The 24,945-nt window shown below is 42.4% G+C and overlaps 1 protein-coding gene across 1 annotated transcript in view; it reads left to right on the plus strand.

Annotated features, from left to right (window-relative positions):
* The window catches only part of LOC112254117 (receptor-type tyrosine-protein phosphatase T), a 491,368-nt gene that overhangs the window by 425,613 nt on the left and 40,810 nt on the right, over positions 1-24,945 (plus strand). The window contains exons 21-24 of the mRNA XM_024426355.2: positions 15,316-15,392; positions 16,348-16,384; positions 20,269-20,366; positions 20,881-20,997. Of these exons, the coding sequence (XP_024282123.1) occupies positions 15,316-15,392; positions 16,348-16,384; positions 20,269-20,366; positions 20,881-20,997 (329 nt within the window). The remainder of the gene's footprint in view (positions 1-15,315; positions 15,393-16,347; positions 16,385-20,268; positions 20,367-20,880; positions 20,998-24,945) is intronic.

Below are 24,945 nucleotides of genomic sequence, written 5' to 3' on the forward strand. Positions count from 1 at the left end.
ATTTTATTACACAACCTGTCAATCACCAGAGTGTGTTTTGGATCATGTGTAACACTGTCAGAAGGTGCCTTGCCAAGAAGTGCTCCCTGAATAGTAATTGTTCCAGTTGTTAATTTCCATTAAAAAGAACACCGATGTATCCAACACTCTTGACGGCTCGCCGATAGTTGATTCCCTTCAAGTTGGGCTTCATGTGTGTGTGCACGTCTGTCAAAGCGTAGGCTCTTTGCAAGTCACTCATATTACTGGCATTCATTCCCGGCACGTAACATTGAAGTATCTTCAGAGGTTGCCTTGAAGTCGTTGCCTTGGGAAATCCTCTGATGTATTGACTGAATACTGACGATTAGAATTCCCTTGACTCACTTCCCCAATGTTTACTGGGTGCTTTTTTGCACCTGGCATCAATGTAAAAAAAATACAACTCTTAGGAAGCATTGATAAAATATCCATAGCATACAGTAAATAGGACCCAATTGAGTGAGGTTATGAAACTTTTGGTATTAACAACTGTATGATGTAACTGGGGTATAAGTACGAGATATTATGATTAATAGCTTGTAATTTATGTTTATTTAAATTTTATTTTTCACCTTTATTTAACCAGGTAGGGCAGTTGAGAACAAGTTCTCATTTACAACTGCCAAGATAAAGCAAATCAGTGCAACAAAAAACAACAGAGTTACACATGGGATAAGCAAAAGTACAGTCAATAACACAATAGAAAAGTCTATATACAGGAGGTAAGGCAAAAAAATAGGCCAATAGTAGCAAAGTAATTACAATTTAGCGTATTAACACTGGAAAGATAAATGTGCAGATGATGTGCAAGAAGAATACTGGTGTGCAAAAGAGCAAAAAAAGTAAATAAAAACAATATGTGGATGAAGTAGGTAGTTGGATGGGCTATTTACAGATGGGCTGTGTACAGCTGCAGCGATCAGTAAGCTGCTCAGATAGCTGATGCTTAAAGTTAGTGAGGGAGATATAAGTCTCCAACTTCAGCTATTTTTTTTTTTTATTAAAAAAAATATATATAAAAAAAAAAATTTGCAATTCATTCCAGTCATTGGCAGCAGAGAACTGGAAGGAAAGGCGGGGATGACTAGTGAGATATCGTTGAAGTCGGAAGTTTACATACACTTAGGTTGGAGTCATTAAAACTCATTTTTCAATCACTCCACAAATTCCTTGTTAACAAATTATAATTTTGGCAAGTCGGTTAGGACATCTACTTTGTGCATGACACATGTCATTTTTCCAACAATTGTTTACAGACAGATTATTTCACTTAAAATTCACTGTATCACAATTCCAGTGGGTCAGACGTTACATACGCTATTTGACTGTGCTTTAAACAGCTTGGAAAATTCCGGAAAATAATGTCATGACTTTAGAAGCTTCTGATAGGCTAATTGACATAATTTGAGACATTTGGAGGTGTACCTCTGGATGTATATCATATCTACCTACATACTCATTGCCCCTTTGCTTGATATCATGGGAAAACCAAAAGAAATCAGCCAAGACTTCAGAAAAAAACTTGTAGACCTCCACAAGTCTGGTTCATCCTTGGGAGCAATTTAAAAATGCCTGAAGGTACCATGTTCATCTGTACAAACAATAGTAGGCAAGTATAAACACCATGGGACAATGCAGCCATCATACCGCTCAGGAAGGAGATGCGTTCTCTCTCCTAAAGATGAATGTACTTTGGTGCAAATCAATCCCAGAACAACAGCAAAGGACCTTGTGAAGATGCTGCAGGAAACCGGTACAAAAGTATCTATATCCACAGTAAAATGAGTCCTATATCGACATAACCTGAAAGGCCACTCAGCAAGGAGGATGGCACTGCTCCGAAACTGCCATAAAAAAGCCAGACTACGGATTACAACTGCACATGGTGACAAAAATTGTACTTTTTGGAGAAATGTCCTCTGGTCTGCTGAAACAGAAATAGAACTGTTTGGCCATAATGACCATTGTTATGTTTGGAGGAAAAACGGTGAAGCTTGCAAGCCGAAGAACACCGTCCCAACTGTGAAGCAAGGGGGTGGCAGCGTCATGTTTTGGGGGTGCTTTGCTGCAGGAGGGACTGGTGCACTTCACAAAATAGATGGCTTCATGAGGCAGGAAAATTATGTGGATATATTGAAGCAACATCTCAAGACTTCAGTCAGGAAGTTATAGCTTGTTTGCAAATGGGTCTTCCAAAGGGATAATGACCCCAAGCATACCTCCAAACTTGTGGCAAAATGGCTTAAGGACAACAAAGAAGGCATTGGAGTGGCCATCACAAATCCCTGACCTCAATCCCATAGAAAATGTGTGGGCAGAACTGAAAAGCATGTGCGAACAAGGAGGCCTACATACCTGACTCGGTTACACCATCTCTGTCAGGAGGAATGGGCCAAATTCACCCAACTTATTTTGGGAAGCTTGTGGAAGGCTACCCGAAAGGTTTGCCCCAAGTTAAACAATTTAAAAGCAATGCTACCAAATACTAATTGAGTTTATGTAAATTTTTGACCCACTGGGAATGTGATGAAAGTAATCAAATCTGTAATAAATCATTCTCTACTATTATTCTGACATTTCATATTCTTAAAATAAAGTGGTGATCCTAACTGACCAAAGACAGTTAATATGTACTAGGATTAAATTACAGGAATTGTGAAAACTGAGTTTAAATGTATTTGGCCAAGGTGTATGTAAACCTCCGACTTCAACTGTATACCTGCTGGAGCGTGTGCTACGTGTGGGTGTTGTTATGGTGACCAGTGAGCTGATATACGGCGGAGCTTTTCCTAGCAAAGACTTATCGATGACCTGGAGCCAGTGGGTCTGGCGACGAATAGCCAGAGGGCCAGCCGACGAGAGCATACAGGTCGCAGTGGTGGGTGGTATATGGGGCTTTGGTGACAAAATGGATGGAACTGTGATAGACTGCATCTAGTTTGCTGAGTAGAGTGTTGGAGGCTATTTTGTAAATTACATCGCCGAATTCGAGGATTGTTAGGATAGTCAATTTTACTAGGGTATGTTTGGCAGCGTGAGTGAAGGAGGCTTTGTTGTGAAATAGGATGCCGATTCTAGATTTAATCTTGGATTGGAGATGTTTAAAATGAGTCTGGAAGGAGAGTTTACAGTCTAGCCAGACACCTAGGTATTTGTAGTTGTCCACATATTCTAAATCAGAACCGTCCAGAGTAATGATGCTAGTCGGGCGGGCGTGTGCGAGCAGCAATCTGTTGAAGAGCATGCATTTAGTTTTACTAGCGTTTAAGAGCAGTTTGAGGCCACGGAAGAAGTGTTGTATGGCCTTGTAGCTCATTTGGCGGTTTGTTAACACAGTGTCCAAAGAATGGCCAGATGTATACAGAATGGTGTCGTCTGCGTAAAGATGGATCAAGGAATCACCCGCAGCAAGAGCGACATCATTGATATATACAGAGAAAAGAGTCGGCCCAAGAATTGAACCCTGTGGTACCAACACAGGGACTGCCAGAGGTCCGGACAACATGCCCTCCAATTTGACACACTGAAATCTATCTGAGAAGTAGTTGGTGAACCAGAAGAGGCAGTAATTTGAGAAACCAAGGCTGTTGAGTCTGCAGATAAGAATACGGTGATTGACAGAGTCGAAAGCCTTGGCCAGGTCAATGAAGACGGCTGCACCGTACTGTCTTTTATCAATGGCAGTTATGATATTGTTTAGTACCTTGAGCGTGGCTGAGGTGCACCCGTGACCTGCTCAGAAACCAGATTGCACAGCGGAGAAGGTACGGTGGGATTCGAAATGGTCAGTGATCTGTTTGTTAACTTGGCCTTTTAAGACTTTGGAAAGGCAGGGCAAGATGGATATAGGTCTGTAACAATTTGAGTCTAGAGTGTCACCCCCTTTGAAGAGGGGGATGACCGCGGCAGCTTTCCAATCTTTAGGAATCTCAGATGATATGAAAGAGAGGTTGAACAGACTAGTAATAGGGGATGCAACAATGGCAGAAGATAATTTTAGAAAGAGTGGTCCAGATTGTCTAGCCCGGCTGATTTGTACAGGTCCAGGTTTTGCAGCTCTTTCAGAACATCTGCTATCTGGATTTGGGTGAAGGAGAAAATGGGGAGGCTTGGGCAAGTCTCTGCGGGGGGTGCGGAGGAATGCCTTTGGCAGTTCTATCTTGATGGAAAATGTTGTAGTTGGGGATGGAAATCTCAGAATTTTTGGTGGCCTTCCTAAGCCAAGATTCAGAGACGGCTAGGACATCAGGGTTGGCTGAGTGTGCTAAAGCAGTGACTAAAACAGACTTAGGGTGTTAACATGATGTTAACATGCATGAAACCAAGGCTTTTACGGTTACAGAAGTCAACAAAGTATAGCGCCTGGTGACAGACAGAGCCTGGGTTAACCTCGACATCACCCGAGGAATAGAGGAGGAGTAGGATGAGGGTACTGCTAAAGGCTATCAAAACTGGTCATCTAGAGCGTTGGGGGCAGAGAATTAAAGGAGCAGATTTCTGGTCATGGTAGAATAGATTCAGGGCATAATGTACAGACAGGGGTATGGTGGGGTGCGGGCACAGTGGAGGTAAACCCAGGCATTGAGTGACGATAAGAGAGGTCACATCTCTGGAGGCACCAGTTATGCTAGGTGAGGCCATTGCATGTGTGGGAGGTGGGACAAAAAAATATCTGAGGCATGTTGAGTGGGGCTAGGTGCTCTGCAGTAAAATAAAACAATGATAACTACCCTAAACAAAAGTATACAAGGCATATTGACATTAGAGAGAGACCTAAAGCGAGTAATAAAGCAATCACAGGTGTTGATTTGTAGAGCTAGCTAAGACAACAACGGGTAAGACAACAACAGACAATCAGCTAAGACAACAACAGGTAAAATGGCAATGAATGGGTAGAGAGGGTCAGTTAACTACACACAGGGCCTGAGTTCGAGACTGGGGCCGACAGATAAACAAAAATGGAGTACCATGATTAATGAACAGTCCAGCAGGCATCAGCTATGTAGCCAGATAATCATAGGGTCCAGTGAACAGCAAAAGATGAAACAGGGAAGCCGTTAGGTAGTCGTTACGACGCTAGAAAGCGGGGGCACGGCGTTCCTAAAGTTAACAGGCCATGGCTAGCAGAAGCGTCTTCACTGACGTCCAACAAAGGCCAGTTGAGGGCACATCAGATGTAATTACGTCGGCAGACCAGTCGTGATGGATCGGCGGGGCTCCGTGTTGACAAAGGTTCCAGGCGAATTGGCAGAAGAGGTATTGTAGCTGGAGTAATTTTGTTTGCTAGCCGGGAGATACGCCTGGCTCGAGGCTAACTGTTGCTAGCTTTGGGACAATGGCGTTAGTCACTATAGCCACTCGGTAGCAGCTAGCTAGCTGCGATGATCCGAGGCAAAGGACCAGAGCTTACGGCAGGAATCCGGTGATGTATTGGCTTCTAGTCGTGCTAAGAGCTACAATGTGTGATAATAATAGAGAAACTAATAGAGAAATAGCTTGTATTTATTTAAAGGATCCCACTGATCCTTAGACTGTCTAGTTTACAAAAAAGTCTGATATAACCTACAGTATATTTTAACAGTACATTTCAATATTCCCTGTTGGGCAAACACCTCCCTTCTCCTCTCCTTGCTATATATTCTACCTCCACTGTTAACCGCTCCCCATCTGGATGACACTTGACCAAACATGGGCTTCTCGTTGAACAGGGTCAAAGTAAACAGTTAGCATTGTTGATGAAACCCTCAGCATCTCTCAGGTACACCTCGAGGCAGAGTCTAATCTCTGAGCTGCCGAACAGGATTAAATCGGATCAGTCGACTACCAGCATGCTTTGCGGGACAATGGAAACAGCATTCTGCCTGTTTGACAGCAGAAACTCCAGGAGGGCTGACTTTAACAGGCTATTAAAGTCCATAATGCGTTCAGCCACATTGACAGTTTAGTGGCAATGTATAAACTCTCTGGAAACTACATAGGCTTTAGTGATTAATGGAGCTGTGACATACCACTCGTTACACAGAGAAGCCAGGTCCCCTCAATCAGCAATTCATTTTGATGCTGCTGTGTTTTTAAACATGCCATACCTTTTCACTGTAGTCCTAGACCAGGCATGGACAACTGGTGGCCCATGTCCTTGGATCAATTTGTTTGTGCATCAGCAGTTTCTTTTTGTAAAGTCAGTCACTGATAGTCACTCAATTAGCCCATGCCAGTAAAATGTTTGTAGATTGGTAAATTAGTCTAGTAGCTAGCTATTTTAACTTGTAGTAGGCTTTATCATGGGGGTCCCCCATTAACAGGGGGACTCTCACTCACTCTCACTCAGATTTCATGTTAAAAACTGCAAACATTTCTCTCTACTCTATGGCAAAATAAGAAGATTTTCAGGAAATTAGCTGTAAAACTGCACATTTTCTTCCCGGCCCCATTGCAAAATGTGTAGAATTGCAGCAAACATGCCTTAAAAAGGCAACATTTCTCTATGCCCCATGGCAAAATGTGTAGAATTGCACAATGTTAACTTTTGCCTGATTTAGAATGTGAAATGGTGATTATGATATTCTGTAGGTCTCAGAGACAGAATTTTATCGACAGCAGACAAAGACGATAGAAATTTAGTATACAAAATCAGATATGCCTTCCACTCAAGTTCATATGGACCAAGCTGCTCCCCAGAATTCCAGTTCTTGAAAAGTCCAAAGTAAACAAGCCCCTGCAACAAACTTTTCCAAGAAACAGTAAAAAAAGACGACAGAGCAGCAAAAGAGAATCAATAGTTCAGCCAAGGACTCTGTAGCATAAATCAGTAATGAGTTCAGGACCCCTCTGTATGAGGAATGGGCTTTATTGGGAGTGTGCTTGAGGCGTATGGTGCTCAAGTCATATGATTGTTATAGCCTGGAGGCTTGTACAGGGAAACCTTGTGTGAGCGGGGTACTGTGTGGCGCCAAGAACGTCCTGCCTCCTTCACACAACCCCCTGCCAGCCGTCATCCAGGATCCTGGCTTGGGTGCATCAGGGCTGGAATGAAAGACCCAGTAATCCTGCTCAGTAATCCTGATGGAGAAGATGATGAATATTTTACCATAGGTAAGATGCTCTTACAGATGGTCAAACTATCAACAAACTATATGTTGATAAGCAACTGCTTGCTGCGGTTATGGTTAGGTTTAGAATAAGGGTAAGGGTTAAGGTTAGAGTTAGGGTTAGGGTAAGGGTTCATTTTAGGGTTAGGGATAGTTAGTTTACATTCTATTTATAGTCTGTAAATAGTCTGTAGATCATCAACAGATTAGGATTGAATATTTTCCCGGTATTTTGCAAATGTTCCATCCTGAGAATAAATCACTTTTCTCCAAGGTAACCCAGTATTTCCCACCAAAACTGGAAGTGTCATTCTAAAGCATATAAAGCAGAATTTGGATTTGAATAGAGCTAGACAAAGACAATACAAATTTAGTTTACAAAATCAGAAATGCCTTCTACTCAAGACCAAACTGCTCCCCAGAATTCCAGTCTTGAAAAGTCCAAAGTAAACAATCCCTTGCACCAAACTTTTACAAGAAACAGTAAAAAAGATGACAGAGCAGCAAAAGAGAATCAATAGTTCAGTCGAGGAGTCAGTAGCATGAATCAGTAATGAGTTCAGGACCTCTCTGTATGAGGAATGGGTTTTATTGGGAGTATGCTTGAGGCGTATGGTGCTCAAGGCATATGAGTGTTCTATCGGCATGACAATTCAAACCAGATGCCACCTGAGCCTGATGAGCGATACATTAAAGCCCAATGATTGTGCCATTATCCAATACAGCATATATAATATAATGTATATGCTACCGCATATGACACATGACAGAAAAACAGAAAAGCCCATAGGTGTAGCTATGCTCTCTTGGGTAAATAAATTAAAAGCTCCAGTAGGCTAACATTTTTGAGTGTGACTGTATTGCTGTACTTTATTATATTATACTGTATTATAATGACTGGAATTGCGAACGTCATTCAAACCAGGAAGTGGCGAGAGAACATGGGATACTAGTCCAGGAAATGTGTCCTACAAAGTTACAGTTATAGGCTAGTAAATGTGATTCTAATTTTGAAATTTAAATGTTTTATAATTAGTAGGCTGATGCATATACAGTGGGGATAACAAGTATTTGATAACTTGCAAAATCGGCAGTTTTTCCTAATTACAAAGCATGTAGAGGTCTGTAATTTTTATCATAGGTACACTTCAACTGTGAGAGACAGAATCTAAAACAAAAATCCAGAAAATCACATTGTATGATTTTTAAGTAATTAATTTGCATTTTATTGCATGACACCCGTAAGAATTCTGGCTCTCACGACCTGTTAGATTTTCTTTAAGAATTCCTCCTGTTCTCCACTCATTACCTGTATTAACTGCACCTGTTTGAACTCGTTACCTGTATAAAAGACCTGTCCACACACTCAATCAAACAGACTCCAACCTCTCCACAATGGCCAAGACCAGAGAGTTGTGTAAGGACATCAGGGACACAATTGTAGACCTGCACAAGGCTGGGATGGGCTACAGGACAATAGGCAAGCAGCTTGGTGAGAAGGCAACAACTGTTGGCGCAATCATTAGAAAATAGAAGAAGTTCAAGATGACGGTCAATCACCCTCGGTCTGGGGCTCCATGCAAGATCTCACCTCGTGGGGCATCAATGATCACGAGGAAGGTGAGGGATCAGCCCAGAACAACATGGCAGGACCTGGTCAATGACCCGAAGAGAGCTGGGACCACAGTCTCAAAGAAAACCATTAGTAACACACTACGCCGTCATGGATTAAAATCCTGCAGCACACGCAAGGTCCCCCTGCTCAAGCCAGCGCATGTCCAGGTCCGTATGAGGTTTGCCAATGACCATCTGGATGATCCAGAGGAGGAATGGGAGAAGGTCATATGGTCTGATGAGACAAAAATAGAGAATTTTGGTCTAAACTCCACTCGCCATGTTTGGAGGAAGAAGAAGGATGAGTGCAACCCCAAGAATACCATCCCAACCGTGAACCATGGAGGTGGAAACTTTATTCTTTGGGGATGCTTTTCTGCAAAGGGGACAGAACGACTGCACCGTATTGAAGGGAGGATGGATGGGGCCATATATCGTGAGATCTTGGCCAACTACCTCCTTCCCTCAGTAAGAGCATTGAAGATGGGTCGTAGCTGGGTCTTCCAGCATGACAACGACCCGAAACACACAGCCAGGGCAACTAAGGAGTGGCTCCGTAAGAAGCATCTCAAGGTCCTGGAGTGGCCTAGCCAGTCTCCAGACCTGACCCCAATAGAACATCTTTGGAGGGAGCTGAAAGTCCGTATTGCCCAGCGACAGCCCCGAAACCTGGAGGAACTGGAGAAGGTCTGTATGGAGGAGTGGGTTAAAATCCCTGCTGCAGTGTGTGCAAACCTGGTCAAGAACAACAGGAAACGTATGATCTCTATAATTGCAAACAAAGGTTTCTGTACCAAATATTAGGTTCTGCTTTTCTGATGTATCAAATACTTATGTCATGCAATAAAATGCAAATGAATTACTTAAAAATCATACAATGTGATTTTCTGGATTTTTGTTTTAGATTCTGTCTCTCACAGTTGAAGTGTACCTATGATAAAAATGACAGACCTCTACATGCTTCGTAAGTAGGAAAACCTGCACAATCGGCAGTGTATCAAATACTTGTTCTCCCCACTGTATAGGCAACCTTTCAAAATTTCCCCTAATGTTAGCCAATCTCTTTCTCTTTCTATTGTTGCTTAATTCCTTCCTTGCTTTTTACAGTTAAATTAAATAAGTGTAGTTGTCCTTGATCTTCATCATTGTAATGGCATGCTTGAATGATATAGTAGTAGAATAAGATGTCGACGGCTTTCACGTCTCTTCACGAAGATTGCGTGGTTATGGGCGATAGTCTGATTAAAAAAACTGCTATAGCCTGCCGCCATCGCGCATTCTCTCTTTATTGAAACTCCCAGTGAGTTCAATTGGGTGCTGTATTTAACATTCAGAAAACAAGAGCTTGCATCTCTCTTCGAAAAATCTATTATTATAAGCACCTGGGAGTCCAAGTGCTAAGGAGTGTTTTTTAAGGCGAGGCCAACGGAGTGCAGGTGTATATTGTGCAAGAGACAGAGGCTATAAGTTTAAAGCTTATGCATAACCCATCATTCATTAGCTAAATATACAGTGCCTTCAGAAAGTATTCACACCCCTAGACTTTTTCCACATTTTAATGTGTTATAGCCTGAATTTCTAATGGATTCAATTGAGATGTTTTGTCTCTGGCCTACACACAATACCCCATAATTTTAAAGTGGAATTATTATAATTTTTACAAATAAATGAAGAATGAAAATGAAACGAGTCTTGAGTCAATAAGTATTTAACCCCTTTGTTATGGCAAGCCTAAATAAATTCAGCAGTAAAAAAATATCTTAACAAGTCACATAATTACTTGGATCGACACACTCTGTGTGCAATAATAGAGTTCAACATGATTTTTAAATGACTACCTCATATCTGAACCCCACATATACAATTATCTATAAGGTCCCTCAGTCGAGCAGTGCATTTCAAACACAGATTCAACTACAAAGACCAGGGAGGTTTTCCAACGCCTCGCAAAGAAGGGCTCCTATTGGTAGATTGGTAAAAAAAGAAAAGCAGACATTGAATATGCCTTTGAGCATGGTGAAGGTCTTAATTACACTGTGTATGGTGTATCAATACACCCAGTCACTACAAAGATACAGGCGTTCTTGCAGGAGAGGAAGGAAACCGCTCAGGGATTTCAGCATGAGACCAATGGCGACGTTAAAATAGTTAGTTATTGGCTGTGTTAGGAGTGAACTGAGGATGCATCAACAACATTGTAGTTACTCTACAATACTAACTTAATTGACTGAGTGAAAAGAAGTAAGCTTGTACAGAATAAAACATATTCTAAAACATGCATCCTGTTTGCAACAAGGCACTAAAGTAATAGTGCAAAAAAATGTGGCAAAGCAATTCACTTTTTGTCCTGAATACAAAGTGTTATGTTTGTGGCAAATCCAATATATCACATTACTGTGTAACGCTCCATATTTTCAATCATAGTTTTGGCTGCAATATGTTATGGGTATGCGTGTAATCGTTAAGGATTGAGGTGTTTTTCAAAATAAAAAATAAACAGATTGGAGCTTAGCACAGGCAAAATCCTAGAGGAAAACCTTGTTTAGTCTGCTTTCCATCAGACACTGGGAGATTAATTAACCTAAAACACAAGGCCAGATCTACACTGGCGTTAGAAGACACTGAATGTTCCTGATTGGCCGAGTTACAATTTTGACTTAATCTGCTTGAAAATCTATGGCAAGACTTGAAAATGGTTGTCTAGCAATGATCAACAACCAATTTGACAAGGCTTGAAGAATTCTTTAAAGAATAATGGACAAGTAATGTACAATCCACGTGTGCAAAGCTCTTAGAGGCTTACCCAGAAGGACTCACAGATGTAATTGAAGATGAAGGTAAATGTATTGACTCAGGGGTGTGCATACTTATGTAATTTAGATATCTCTGTATTTAATGTTCAATAAATTTGCCAACATATAAAAAAAATCTATTTTTAACAGAATTATATATTTTGGATGCAATTTGAATGCAATTAATGGAGAGCAAAAGATTGCGAGAGAGTGCTTGCGTATTAACTAATTTAAAGCAATGATATTCAAGTGATTGGCTCCTTTAAAACTCTGCTGCTGCAATAATTAACAAATAAGGTGACCCCTGAAAGCCAGATGGAGATGCGTAAATTACATGTGCATGCAGTCCTTATATTACTGTAGAATAGATTATGCTGATGAAAATGTAGGCCTACCAGTCACAAGAAAAAAAGTTACTATTATGCGATGCGTTGTGAACTGCGCTCCCTACCCTGAGCGTTGATGATTGATCATACAGATAGCAGAGAGAAGGCCATAGAGAAGCCAGATTTCGTTATCACATATAATTTAACAGTTCCATTTCAAATCAAATCAAATCAAATCAAATTTTATTTGTCACATACACATGGTTAGCAGATGTTAATGCGAGTGTAGCGAAATGCTTGTGCTTCTAGTTCCGACAATGCAGTAATAACGAGCAAGTAATCTAACTAACAATTACAAAAAAAACTACTGTCTTATACACAGTGTAAGGGGATAAAGAATATGTACATAAGGATATATGAATGAGTGATGGTAGAGAGCAGCATAGGCAAGATACAGTAGATGATATCGAGTACAGTATATACATATGAGATAAGTATGTAAACCAAGTGGCATAGTTAAAGTGGCTAGTGATCCATGTATTACATAAGGATGCAGTCGATGATATAGAGTACAGTATCAACGTATGCATATGAGATGAACAATGTAGGGTAAGTAACATTATATAAGGTAGCATTGTTTAAAGTGGCTAGTGATATATTTACATCATTTCCCATCAATTCCCATGATTAAAGTGGCTGGAGTAGAGTCAGTGTCATTGACAGTGTGTTGGCAGTAGCCACTCAATGTTAGTGGTGGCTGTTTAACAGTCTGATGGCCTTGAGATAGAAGCTGTTTTTCAGTCTCTCGGTCCCAGCTTTGATGCACCTGTACTGACCTCGCCTTCTGGATGACAGCGGGGTGAACAGGCAGTGGCTCGGGTGGTTGATGTCCTTGATGATCTTTATGGCCTTCCTGTAGCATCGGGTGGTGTAGGTGTCCTGGAGGGCAGGTAGTTTGCCCCCGGTGATGCGTTGTGCAGACCTCACTACCCTCTGGAGAGCCTTACGGTTGAGGGCGGTGCAGTTGCCATACCAGGCGGTGATACAGCCCGCCAGGATGCTCTCGATTGTGCATCTGTAGAAGTTTGTGAGTGCTTTTGGTGACAAGCCGAATCTCTTCAGCCTCCTGAGGTTGAAGAGGCGCTGCTGCGCCTTCCTCACGATGCTGTCTGTGTGAGTGGACCAATTCAGTTTGTCTGTGATGTGTATGCCGAGGAACTTAAAACTTGCTACCTTCTCCACTACTGTTCCATCGATGTGGATGGGGGGGTGTTCCCTCTGCTGTTTCCTGAAGTCCACAATCATCTCCTTAGTTTTGTTGACGTTGAGTGTGAGGTTATTTTCCTGACACCACACTCCGAGGGCCCTCACCTCCTCCCTGTAGGCCGTCTCGTCGTTGTTGGTAATCAAGCCTACCACTGTTGTGTCGTCCGCAAACTTGATGATTGAGTTGGAGGCGTGCATGGCCATGCAGTCGTGGGTGAACAGGGAGTACAGGAGAGGGCTCAGAACGCACCCTTGTGGGGCCCCAGTGTTGAGGATCAGCGGGGAGGAGATGTTGTTGCCTACCCTCACCACCTGGGGGCGGCCCGTCAGGAAGTCCAGTACCCAGTTGCACAGGGCGGGGTCGAGACCCAGGGTCTCGAGCTTGATGACGAGCTTGGAGGGTACTATGGTGTTGAATGCCGAGCTGTAGTCGATGAACAGCATTCTCACATAGGTATTCCTCTTGTCCAGATGGGTTAGGGCAGTGTGCAGTGTGGTTGAGATTGCATCGTCTGTGGACCTATTTGGGCGGTAAGCAAATTGGAGTGGGTCAAGGGTGTCAGGTAGGGTGGAGGTGATATGGTCCTTGACTAGTCTCTCAAAGCACTTCATGATGACGGATGTGAGTGCTACGGGGCGGTAGTCGTTTAGCTCAGTTACCTTAGCTTTCTTGGGAACAGGAACAATGGTGGCCCTCTTGAAGCATGTGGGAACAGCAGACTGGTATAGGGATTGATTGAATATGTCCGTAAACACACCGGCCAGCTGGTCTGCGCATGCTCTGAGGGCGCGGCTGGGGATGCCGTCTGGGCCTGCAGCCTTGCGAGGGTTAACACGTTTAAATGTCTTACTCACTTCGGCTGCAGTGAAGGAGAGACCGCATGTTTCCGTTGCAGGCCGTGTCAGTGGCACTGTATTGTATTTCATGTCATACTGTTGATATAAATAATGTATCATAATTTACCGGTTTCTCACAGTTATTTATCCCTGGAAAAGTGAGTGTGTTTAGGGGGTAAATCTCGGTAACCCGTTTCCGGGATTCAACCTTACTACAGATGGACTATCCAAATAAAGTGTTACCCTGTCCATCCCCAGCCAGCATCCACACCGGAGCATCCAGTCCTTGCCCAATTATACGCACCACTCTGGGCACGGATTGAGGAGAGGCCCCCCTTAGGCAGGCTTTTGTTGTGACAGCTGACAGTCTTGTTTAGTTACCTCTGTCTCTCTGCATGCCATGCATCTGTGGCAGGGTGCATGCAGATGGTCTCCTGGCTTATGTGAGAAGAGAGGTAGAAAGGGAAAGAGGAGAGTCGCTCGGCCGACCAACAGAATGTTGGTTTTTAACCATCGTTGCCCAGTAAAGAGAGATCAGAAAGAAAATAACCCCGGATTATGGGCCTATATCTATGATAAGTGCAGATATGAATCTATCCTCGTCAATATATGCCTTGCTGGCTGGCTGGCTGCTGGGACTTTCAACCAAATCAGTCATGAGACATACTGCGGTGCCAGCACATTTGCACTTCACACAGATCAAAGTGAGACAAAAGCAGTGTGTTACCCATCCTCCCATCATCATCATCAGGTCCTTTCCTCCTCCTCTAACAGACCCCGCCACCACTGCCATCACCATCACTCACTTCATTGCCAAGAGGAAGCCCTGTGGACTCTCACTGAAGATTTAACATGTCAAAGTTACAGTAATGGGTCATGTGTTTGTGGAGAGATAGGTAGATTTTGCGGTTGAAGTAACTAATTCAATCATGCAGTGAGATTAGTCATGTTCTCTGTGTAAAGACCTAGTGGCGCTTTTGGCATTTTCGAGATGGAAATCGTTTCGCTGACAAAGAGGAAGAAACATGTCTCTGTAATCGGTACCATGGGTTTAATATACTACACAGAGTGACTGATGCTTATACGGTGCCTACAAATGGGTATTTTGCCATTAGAATACTACAAATCAGTCTCTCTCCCAAGGGTGTGTTTTGCATTTAATCTGCGGTAGCAGCACCTGTGTACTAAATGGCATCCTTTTCACTATTTAGTGCACTACTTTTGACCAGGGCTATGTAAGGAAGTAAGGTATAGGGTGCCATTTGGAGCACAGGCGTAGTCCTCAGACATGGTGTTCAGGTGTTGTTGTGTGAACCTTAAATGGGTAAATGTAACTTTAGGCTTGCTCTTTGTGAATATTTGACCCCACAGATGACCACACTCGTGTCAGATTGCAACTGCTAGATGGAGACCCCCACTCGGACTACATGAATGCCAACTACATAGACGTAAGTATGAGGCAGCGGAGACGTGAAGGGAATGGACTGCTACTTTTTATCATAATGACTTATTTTCACTCCAGATCTTTACTAAGATACAATCAAACATTGCACAGAGCATAATGGGTACTGTAGTAGATCATGCTGCTATGTGCCTCTATTTAATTTTTTATTTAGCCTTTATTTAAGTAGGCCATTCAGTTAAGAACAAATCCTTATTTACAATGACAGCTAAAACCTAACCCGGACGACGCTGGGCCAATTGTGCGCCACCCTATGGGACTCTCAACCGCAGGCGGTTGTGATGCAGTCTGGAATTGAACCATGGTCTGTAGTGACGCCTCTAGCACTGAGATGCAGTGCCTTAGTTGACATATTATCTGCTGCAAACACAACGCTTCTGAGCATGTATTTGCTGTTCTTTGGATGAAAGCATCCTGCAATGACGATAATGACAATGTCCATATGATTGTCTCTATTATGCTTAGGGGGCTATGAATGCCCTGCACTTCGAGAAACGGCATCAGTATAAGTCGGCATTACAGCTGTATCTATAACATGTCATCAAGCCCCATTTCCTCTAATAAAACAATGACGGTCGATTGTGCCAGGATCGGCTGGTAAAATTGACTGTTATGCCTGGCTCTAGCCCTAGGAGCCTCGAGTGTGTTGATTGTTAATTTATCTAACAGTGGTTGCAATAGTATGAATGAATATGAAAATGTGTTTTTTTTAACGCACGTTCCCACTTGATATGGTTAAATGACAATGTCATATTAATGATATGAAATTGATATATTCATTTGAACTAGGCAATTTGTCTCGATGGAACAATATGACAGAATTGGCTATTATTTTGGCGGATAGGAAAATGAAGAGGCTCGGATTTGATCTTATTTGAAAAGGACCTTGCGCTGTTACAGTACACCTTAGGGTTTTCTTTTTTCTCTTCTCTTTCTCACAGGGGTATCATAGACCAAGACATTACATCGCCACACAAGGTAATTACATTGGATGGAGGGGAGGTCTGTAAAGACAGTAGACAGCTGGAAAAGTGTTCCCAGACGTAGGGGAGGTAATTACTTGGTTGCCCTACAAAAAGAAAAACACAGTTAAAGCCAATAACAAATTTAAGACACCATTCCTTTAGTTCCATAACTAATCGGGGCTTATCTTAAATGGATCGTGGGCATGGTTGTGCAGTGGATAAGTTGCTCTTCTCCTGGGATCAGATAATGTAGGATGAGACGGTGATGTCAAGATTCTTCAGAAAGTATAACTGCATTGTGAAGCCAATGGAAAGCTCTAGTCAATGGTAGTGCACTTTATGGGGATAGAAGGTGCCATTCTCAGGCATAGGGTACCATTTTGAATGCAGCCACAATGACACAATTCAAACACTTGGCTCCTATGTGTACTTCCTGGTTCCTGTTATGATCATCTCTGTCCAATACTTCTTGATAATATCCTTGCTTTCTTTTCTCCTTCCAGGCAGTGGTGACAAAAGTACCCAATTGTCATACTTGAGTAAAAGTGTAGATACCTTAATAGGAAATGACTCAAGTAAAAGTGAAAGACACCCACTGCTTGAGTAAAAGTCAAAGTATTTGTTGTAAATATACTTCAAAAGTAAAAATATAAATCATTTTAAATTCCTTATATTAAGCAAAGCAGGCGGCACCATTTTATTTTGTATTATTTTATTTACGGATAGCCAGGGGCACACACCAACACTTATTTACAAAAGATGCATTTGTGCTTAGTGAGTCTGCCAGATCAGAGGAAGTTGGGATGACCACGTGTTCTCTTGATAAGTGCATGAATTGGATCATTTTCCTGTCCTGCTAGGCATTCAACATGTAATGAGTACTTTTGGGTGTCTGGGAAAATGTATGGAGTAAAAAGTACACTGCTCAAAAAAATAAAGGGAACAGTTAACCTCTTGATTCTAGCCATCCCGGATCCGGGATCGTGAATACAGCCTCAAGCTCATTACCATAACGCAACGTTAACTATTCATGAAAATCGCAAATGAAATTAATATGCTAGCTCTCAAGCTTAGCCTTTTGTTAACAACACTGTCATCTCAGATTTTCAAAATATGCTTCTCAACCATAGCAAAACAAGCATTTGTGTAACAGCTAGCGTAGCTAGCGTAGCATTTAGCGTTAGCATCAGCAGGCAACATTTTCACAAAAACCAGAAAAGCATTCAAATAAATAATTTACCTTTGAAGAACTTCGGATGTTTTCAATGAGGAGACTCAGTTAGATAGCAAATGCTCAGTTTTTCCAAAAATATTATTTGTTTAGGACAAATCGCTCTGTTTTGTTCATCACGTTTAGCTACGAAAAAAACCTGTATCCAGGAGTGTAATTATCCCTGCAGCTCATTAGCATAACACAACGTTAACTATTCATGAAAATCGCAAATGAAATGAAATTAATATGCTAGCTCTCAAGCTTAGCCTTTTGTTAACAACACTGTCATCTCAGATTTTCAAAATATGCTTCTCAACCATAGCAAAACAAGCATTTGTGTAACAGCTAGCATAGCTAGTGTAGCATTTAGCGTTAGCATCAGCAGGCAACATTTTCACAAAAACCAGAAAAGCATTCAAATAAATCATTTACCTTTGAAGAACTTCGGATGTTTTCAATGAGGAGACTCTCAGTTAGATAGCAAATGCTCAGTTTTTCCTGAAAGATTATTTGTGTAGGAGAAATCGCTCCGTTTGGTGCGTCACGTTTGGCTACCAAAAAAAACGAAAATTCAGTCATCAAAACGCCGAACTTTTTTCCAAATTAACTCCATAATATTGACTGAAACATGGTAAACGTTGTTTAGAATCTATCCTCAAGGTGTTTTTCACATATCTCTTCATGATATATCGTTCGTGGAAGCCTCCTCTCTCCTCTCAAACACTGGATGACTGCGTGCAGCTTGTAGATTACGCACCAATTTAGACAAAGGACACCGGGCGGACCCCTGGTAAACGTAGTCTCTTATGGCCAATCTTCCAATGATATGCCTACAAATACGTCACAATGCTGCAGACACCTTGGAGAAACGACAGAAAGGGCAGGCTCAGTCCTGGCGCATTCACAGCCATATAAGGAGACAATGGAAAACAGAGCCTCAAAAATTCTGCTCATTTCCTGTTTGAAGTTTCATCTTGGTTTCGCCTGTAGCATGAGTTCTGTGGCACTCACAGATCATATCTTTGCAGTTTTTGGAAACGTCCGTGTTTTCTTTCCAAAGCTGTCAATTATATGCATAGTCGAGCATCTTTTCGTGACAAAATATTGCGCTTAAAACGGGCACGTTTTTTTATCCATAAATTAAAAGAGCGCCCCCTATAACCAAGAAGTTAAACAACGCAATGTAACTCCAAGTCAATCACACTTCTGTGAAATCAAACTGTCCACTTAGGAAGCAACTGATTGACAATACATTTCACATGTTATTGTGCAAATGGAACAGGTGGAAATTGTAGGCAATTAGCAAGACACCCCCAATAAAGGAGTGGTTCTGCAGGTGGTGACCACAGACCACTTCTCAGTTCCTATGCTTCCTGGCTGATGTTTTGGTCACTTTTGAATGCTGGCGGTGCTTTCACTCTAGTGGTAGCATGAGACGGAGCCTACAACCCACACAAGTGGCTCAGGTAGTGCAGCTCATCCAGGATGGCACATCAATGTGAGCTGTGGCAAGAAGGTTTGCTGTGTCTGTCAGCGCAGTGTCCAGAGGCGCTACCAGGAGACAGGCCAGTACATCAGGAGACGTGGAGGAGGCCGTAGGAGGGCAACAAACCAGCAGCAGGACCGCTTCCTCCACCTTTGTGCAAGGAGGAGCAGGAGGAGCACTGCCAGAGCCCTGCAAAATGACCTCCAGCAGGCCACAAATGTGCATGTGTCTGCTCAAACGGTCAGAAACAGACTCCATGAGGGTGGTATGAGGGCTCGACGTCCACAGGTGGGGGTTGCGCTTACAGCCCAACACCGTGCAGGACGTTTGGCATTTGCCAGAGAACACCAAGATTGGCAAATTTGCCACTGGCGCCCTGTGCTCTTCACAGATGAAAGCAGGTTCACACTGATCACATGTGACAGACGTGACAGAGTCTAGAGACACTGTGGAGAATGTTCTGCTGCCTGCAATATCCTCCAGCATGACTGGTTTGGCGGTGGGTCAGTCATGGTGTGGTGTGGCATTTCTTTGGGGGGCTGCACAGCCCTCCATGTGCTCGCCAGAGCTAGCCTGACTGCCATTAGGTACCGAGATGAGATCCTCAGACCCCCTGTGAGACCATATGCTGGTGCGGTTGGCCCTGGGTTCCTCCTAATGCAAGACAATGCTAGACCCCATGTGGCTGGAGTGTGTCAGCAGTTCCTGCAAGAGGAAGGCATTGATGCTATGGACTGGCCCGCCCGTTCCCCCGACCTAAATCCAATTGAGCTCATCTGGGACATCATGTCTTGCTCCATCCACCAACGCCACGTTGCACCACAGACTCATCAGGAGCATGCCCAGGCGTTGTAGGCACGTGGAGGCCACACACACTACTGAGCCTCATTTTGACTTGTTTTAAGGACATTACATCAAAGTTGGATCAAGTTGATAATTTTTGTGTGATTTTTTTGTCAGCACATTCAACTATGTAAAGAAAAAAGTATTTAATAAGAATATTTCATTCATTCAGATCTAGGATGTGTTATTTTAGTGTTCCCTTTATTTTTTTGAGCAGTGTACATTATTTTCATTAGGAGTGAAGTAAAAGTAAAAGTTGTCAAAAATATAAATAGTAAAGTACAGATACCCCAAAAAGGACTTAAGTAAAAATACTTTAAAGTACTACTTAAGTACTTTACACCACTGCTTCCAGGCCCCATGCAGGAGACGGTGAGAGATTTCTGGAGGATGATCTGGCAAGAGAATTCTGGCAGTATCGTCATGGTTACGAACCTGGTGGAAGTGGGCAGGGTGAGTTCATCAAAGCGGATTTGAAAGGTGTTAGAGGAGTACTACTCTGGGGACACTGCCAAGTGGCTAAGAACTTGTGACGTTATTGCAGAACCATCAACGTTCTTATACTGAATGGATTTCCGTGCTGTTTCTTTCCCCACTGCTCGAAAAACACTTGGTGAAAATCCACTTGTTTAATAGGTTAGGGTGTGTCAATCATAGCTCATATTCCCCTTCCCTACACCTCATACCATTACTGTTCACAACAACACATAGTTCACAACAAATGTCCTGTTCACAATAAATCAACAACAAATTACTTGTTTTGTTTTTAATGCCATTCAATTAGGCATCTTTGTATATTATGAATATACTATCAACCACAGAAATAGAATGAAATGATTGGTCCTGTGTAATATTTGTTCTGTCCATTTCAGGAGCACTTTTGTCTGACTTTTGCACTCCAGAAGCAAAAGTCCCAAACAGCCTCTTTAAGAGACAAGGATTTGACCATGTATGTTTCTCTTCCCAGGTGAAGTGCGTGAGGTACTGGCCTGATGAGACTGATGTGTACGGAGATATCAAGGTGACACTGATCGAGACAGAGCCACTGGCCGAGTACGTCATTCGCACCTTCACAGTCCAGAAGGTAAACCGACTAAGTCAATAACCATGCTCTCTTGTTTTGTTTTCATTCATTCCAACCAAACGGATTTACATTTGTGGTTGACTGCAAGGTGAAGCTATGTTGTTCAACTGGGAAATGAGAGTGTAATTGAACACTAGTAATCAGTAAGGATTTGCATTGAAAGAAGCACAATATAATTGGTATGCAGGATTCAGAATTCGACACCATTGTTCTGTTAGCTCTCTTTTAAAGGCAAACATCAGAGAAACTAGCTTTGATAGTCTTGAAATTCATCTTTTGTGGCTCTGTAAAAGCCTCTTAAGCAGACAACACAACAGCTTGTAGTCAACGAATTTTGCATGCAATTAATCCATGAGTTTTACAAGAAAGCAAAAGTTCCTTTTAACCTTCTCACACTCTCCATTTGAACGGGAAACAGGACTTTGTCATTACATAACTCCACTATCACACCACAACCTTAATTCCCGGGCCTTAAAAAGCAGTGCACAGTGATGGGTTCACGCTTCGAATGCTTTCAAATATAACGTATTAAATAATTTTAATTGTGTCAAATAATGAGCTCTGAAATTATGAAAAGCATTATTAATGACGAATCGAAAGGGATTATTTTACTGCACCACACAGATAGATTCTAAAGCCTGTACACACACAAATACTTCAATCTGTTGAAAATAAAATAAAACAGAGCCCACTGGATTGGCAAACGTAGACATAGTTTACCCCCGATTTACACCGTTACCACATTCAATACTGCACCTGTCGACCCAAGTGTCCATATACTCCAAACAGGCGAGATATTTTAACTGCAGTGTTGAAGTATTATGTGGGCTTTGCCGGCATATCAACGCTGGCATGAAGGGATTAAACAGTTAACCAACCCAAATGGCAATTAAGCACTTAGCATTAGATATTAAGCACATTAGTATATTAGGAGCCTCATTAGCTACTGTACATGTAGCAGCAACTCTTCCTGGGGTCCATAAAAAACATAGAAATACATGACAAAGTACAGAACAGTAAAAGACTAGAACAACTTAACATTTCAAATAAAAAATTACAATTAATAAGAGTTATATATAGGAAAGACACTAAGAGATAACAAAAATACTATTTACACACTATTCATATATACATATTCTTATATACAGTACAGTTAAATGGGAGTTAAACAGGAGTGGAGGTGTGAAGCCTGTGATCATTATTACTACTGTAGCCCAGTGTTATACTATACTCTAAATGGCCACTTTCCAGTTTCTGCACATCCACACCCATTATGTGCTGCTGCCTTGGCTGATATCCTTATTGGTGGGTTCTATTTCAAATATAACGTTTCGATATCTTACTTTATGTGAATTCACTCTAGCAGATTTTCTAAAGCCTTGTTCACATTGGAAGTTTGAAGTGACTCAAATCCTATTTCTTTGCCTGTCTGATTCTAATCTGTTTATTTCCTGCAGTCTGAACAGCCAAAAATCACATGGAATCAGTTATTTCAAACCACATTTCAAACCACCTTCAAATCTGGTTCCTGGCCATGTGACTTGTTTATGAATGGTCAAATCTGATGAATACTGTTATTCAGCATATCTTGTTGCTTGCTAGCTACTCTGTCGACAGTTTGACAAGAACATGTGGTAGCTAACTAATAGCTTGTTAATTGTTTACAAACAAATGTGAATGTGCTAGAAAGCTAAACATCTACCTAGCTAGCTAATTGACTGCTGTGGCTAGCCAAAAATGACCTGTTGTTAAAGGACTCTTTCTGAAAGCTGGACCATAGCTGGACCTTTGAGGCTTTAAAGGTGTTCTTACCCTATGATTTTGAACATTCAAAGCAACTGGGAAGCATCCATGGCAGGCATTGTTGTCACTTTAGCTTGTACATAACTTTTAAGTGATAGGAAGCACAAGCGCCACCACCAATTTGCCTACAACACTGCACACATACCCGTCGTTTCTATGACAACTGGAGTAGCCTTGTAGCCTAAACTAATCTTAACGCTACAGCATTCTAAACGATTCTGTGACTTCAACTTTGTGTCAACAGTTTGTGGGAGGCCCTTTCCGGTTTCAGCTTGATAATGCCCCCATGCACAAAGCGAGGTCCAAACAGAAATGGTTTGTCGAGATCGGTGTGGAAGAACTTCACCTTTCCGCATAGAGCCCTGACCCCATTCGAACACCTTTGGGATGAATTGGAACACTGACTGCGAGCCATGCCTAATCACCCAACATCAGTGCACATCCTCACTTACATACTGACCACACCGCTCGCGTCGCATGTGAAATAAATGTACACATACATGTTATTCGATCATTGCACCCACACTGCTCGTGCGCGTCAACGAGTGTCTGCGTGGCCAGGCGCTTAAATTGAAATTGGTTCTATTTGTAATGTTCAACGCGCTGCAAGTCCGACCTCTCCCATCTCATCATTGGTTTATAGGAGCATATACCTACGTGCCATCTCCTCATTGGTTTTTAGGAGCATATACCCACGTGGGTGATTGAAAGAGTAACTGAGGTCCTCACTCCAGTCGGTTGTAGTAATGCACAGTAAAGTTGGTTGCCAACCGTTATATAAAGTCCAAAGAATAAAAAGAAGCCCGAAGGAAGGGGAGATGATGAGAAACTAAATTTGGTTTACCGTTTTATCTGTGGATTAATTGTCGGAGTAGTGGACCTTGTGCATTTCAGGTAAAAAGGTGCACGCGGACGTAGGCATGCACAATGGCGCACACGTCTGGTTTGGTCAGCATGTTATGCTCTTGTTGCTGAATGGAAGCAAGTCCCCACAGCAATGTTCCAATAGCTAGTGGAAAGGCTTACTAGAAGAGTGGAGGCTGTTATAGAAGCAAAGGGAGGACAAACTCCATAATAATGCACATGATTTCGAAATGAGATGTTCGATTAAGAGGTGTCCACATACTTTTGATCATGTTGTGTATTTCAAAGAAATAGGTTCGATATCTCACTGTACGGGGATGTACACTTCCCTCATAATGCAGACCTGTTCTCTGAAGCCAAACTAGTCCCAAAAATATCACCACTCATCTCGCAGTCTCTGTGCAGGCCAGTCAAGTTCAGTCAAGACCTCGCTTTGTGCACAGGGGCATTGTCATGCTGAAACAGGAAAGGTCCTTCCCCAAACTGTTGCCACAAAGTTGGAAGCACGGAATCGTCTTGAATGTCAATGTATGCTGTAGCGTTAAGATTTCCCTTCAATAGAACTAAGGGGCCGAGTCCGAACCATGAAAAACATCCCCAGACCATTATTCCTCCTCCACCAAATGTTGTACTTGGCACTATGCATTCAGGCAGATAGTGTTCTACTGGCAACCGCCAAACCCAGATTTGTCCATCGGACTGCCAGATGGTGAAGCGTGATTATAGAATACATTTCTACTGCTCCAATGGAGGCGAGCTTTACCACCACTCCAGCTGATGCTTGGCATTGCACATGGTGATCTTAGGCTTGTGTGTGGCTGCTCGGCCATGGAAACCCATTTCATGATGCTCCCGACAAACAGTTATTGTGCTGACATTGCTTCCAGAGGCAGTTTGGATGTACGGAGTGTTGCAACCCAGGACAGACGATTTGAACTCGCTTGGCGATACCGTTCTGTGAGCTTGTGTGGCCTACCCCTTCGCGGCTGAGCCGTTGTTGTTCCTAGATCTTTCCACTTCCCAATAACAGCACTTACAGTTGACCGGAGCAGCTCTAGTAGGGCAGAAATTTGATCTTGACTTGTTGGAAGGTGGCATTCTATGATGTTGCCACGTTGAAAGTCACTGTGCTCTTTAGTATGGGCCATTCTACTGCCAATGCTTGTCTATGGAGATGGCATGGCTGTGTGCTCAATTTTATACATCTGTCGGCAACGGGTGTGGCTGAAATAGCTGAATCCACTCATTTGAAGGGGTGTCCACATAGTTCTACACGACATG

Source organism: Oncorhynchus tshawytscha, linkage group LG07 (genome assembly GCF_018296145.1).
Source record: "Oncorhynchus tshawytscha isolate Ot180627B linkage group LG07, Otsh_v2.0, whole genome shotgun sequence".
Classification (NCBI taxonomy): domain Eukaryota; kingdom Metazoa; phylum Chordata; class Actinopteri; order Salmoniformes; family Salmonidae; genus Oncorhynchus; species Oncorhynchus tshawytscha.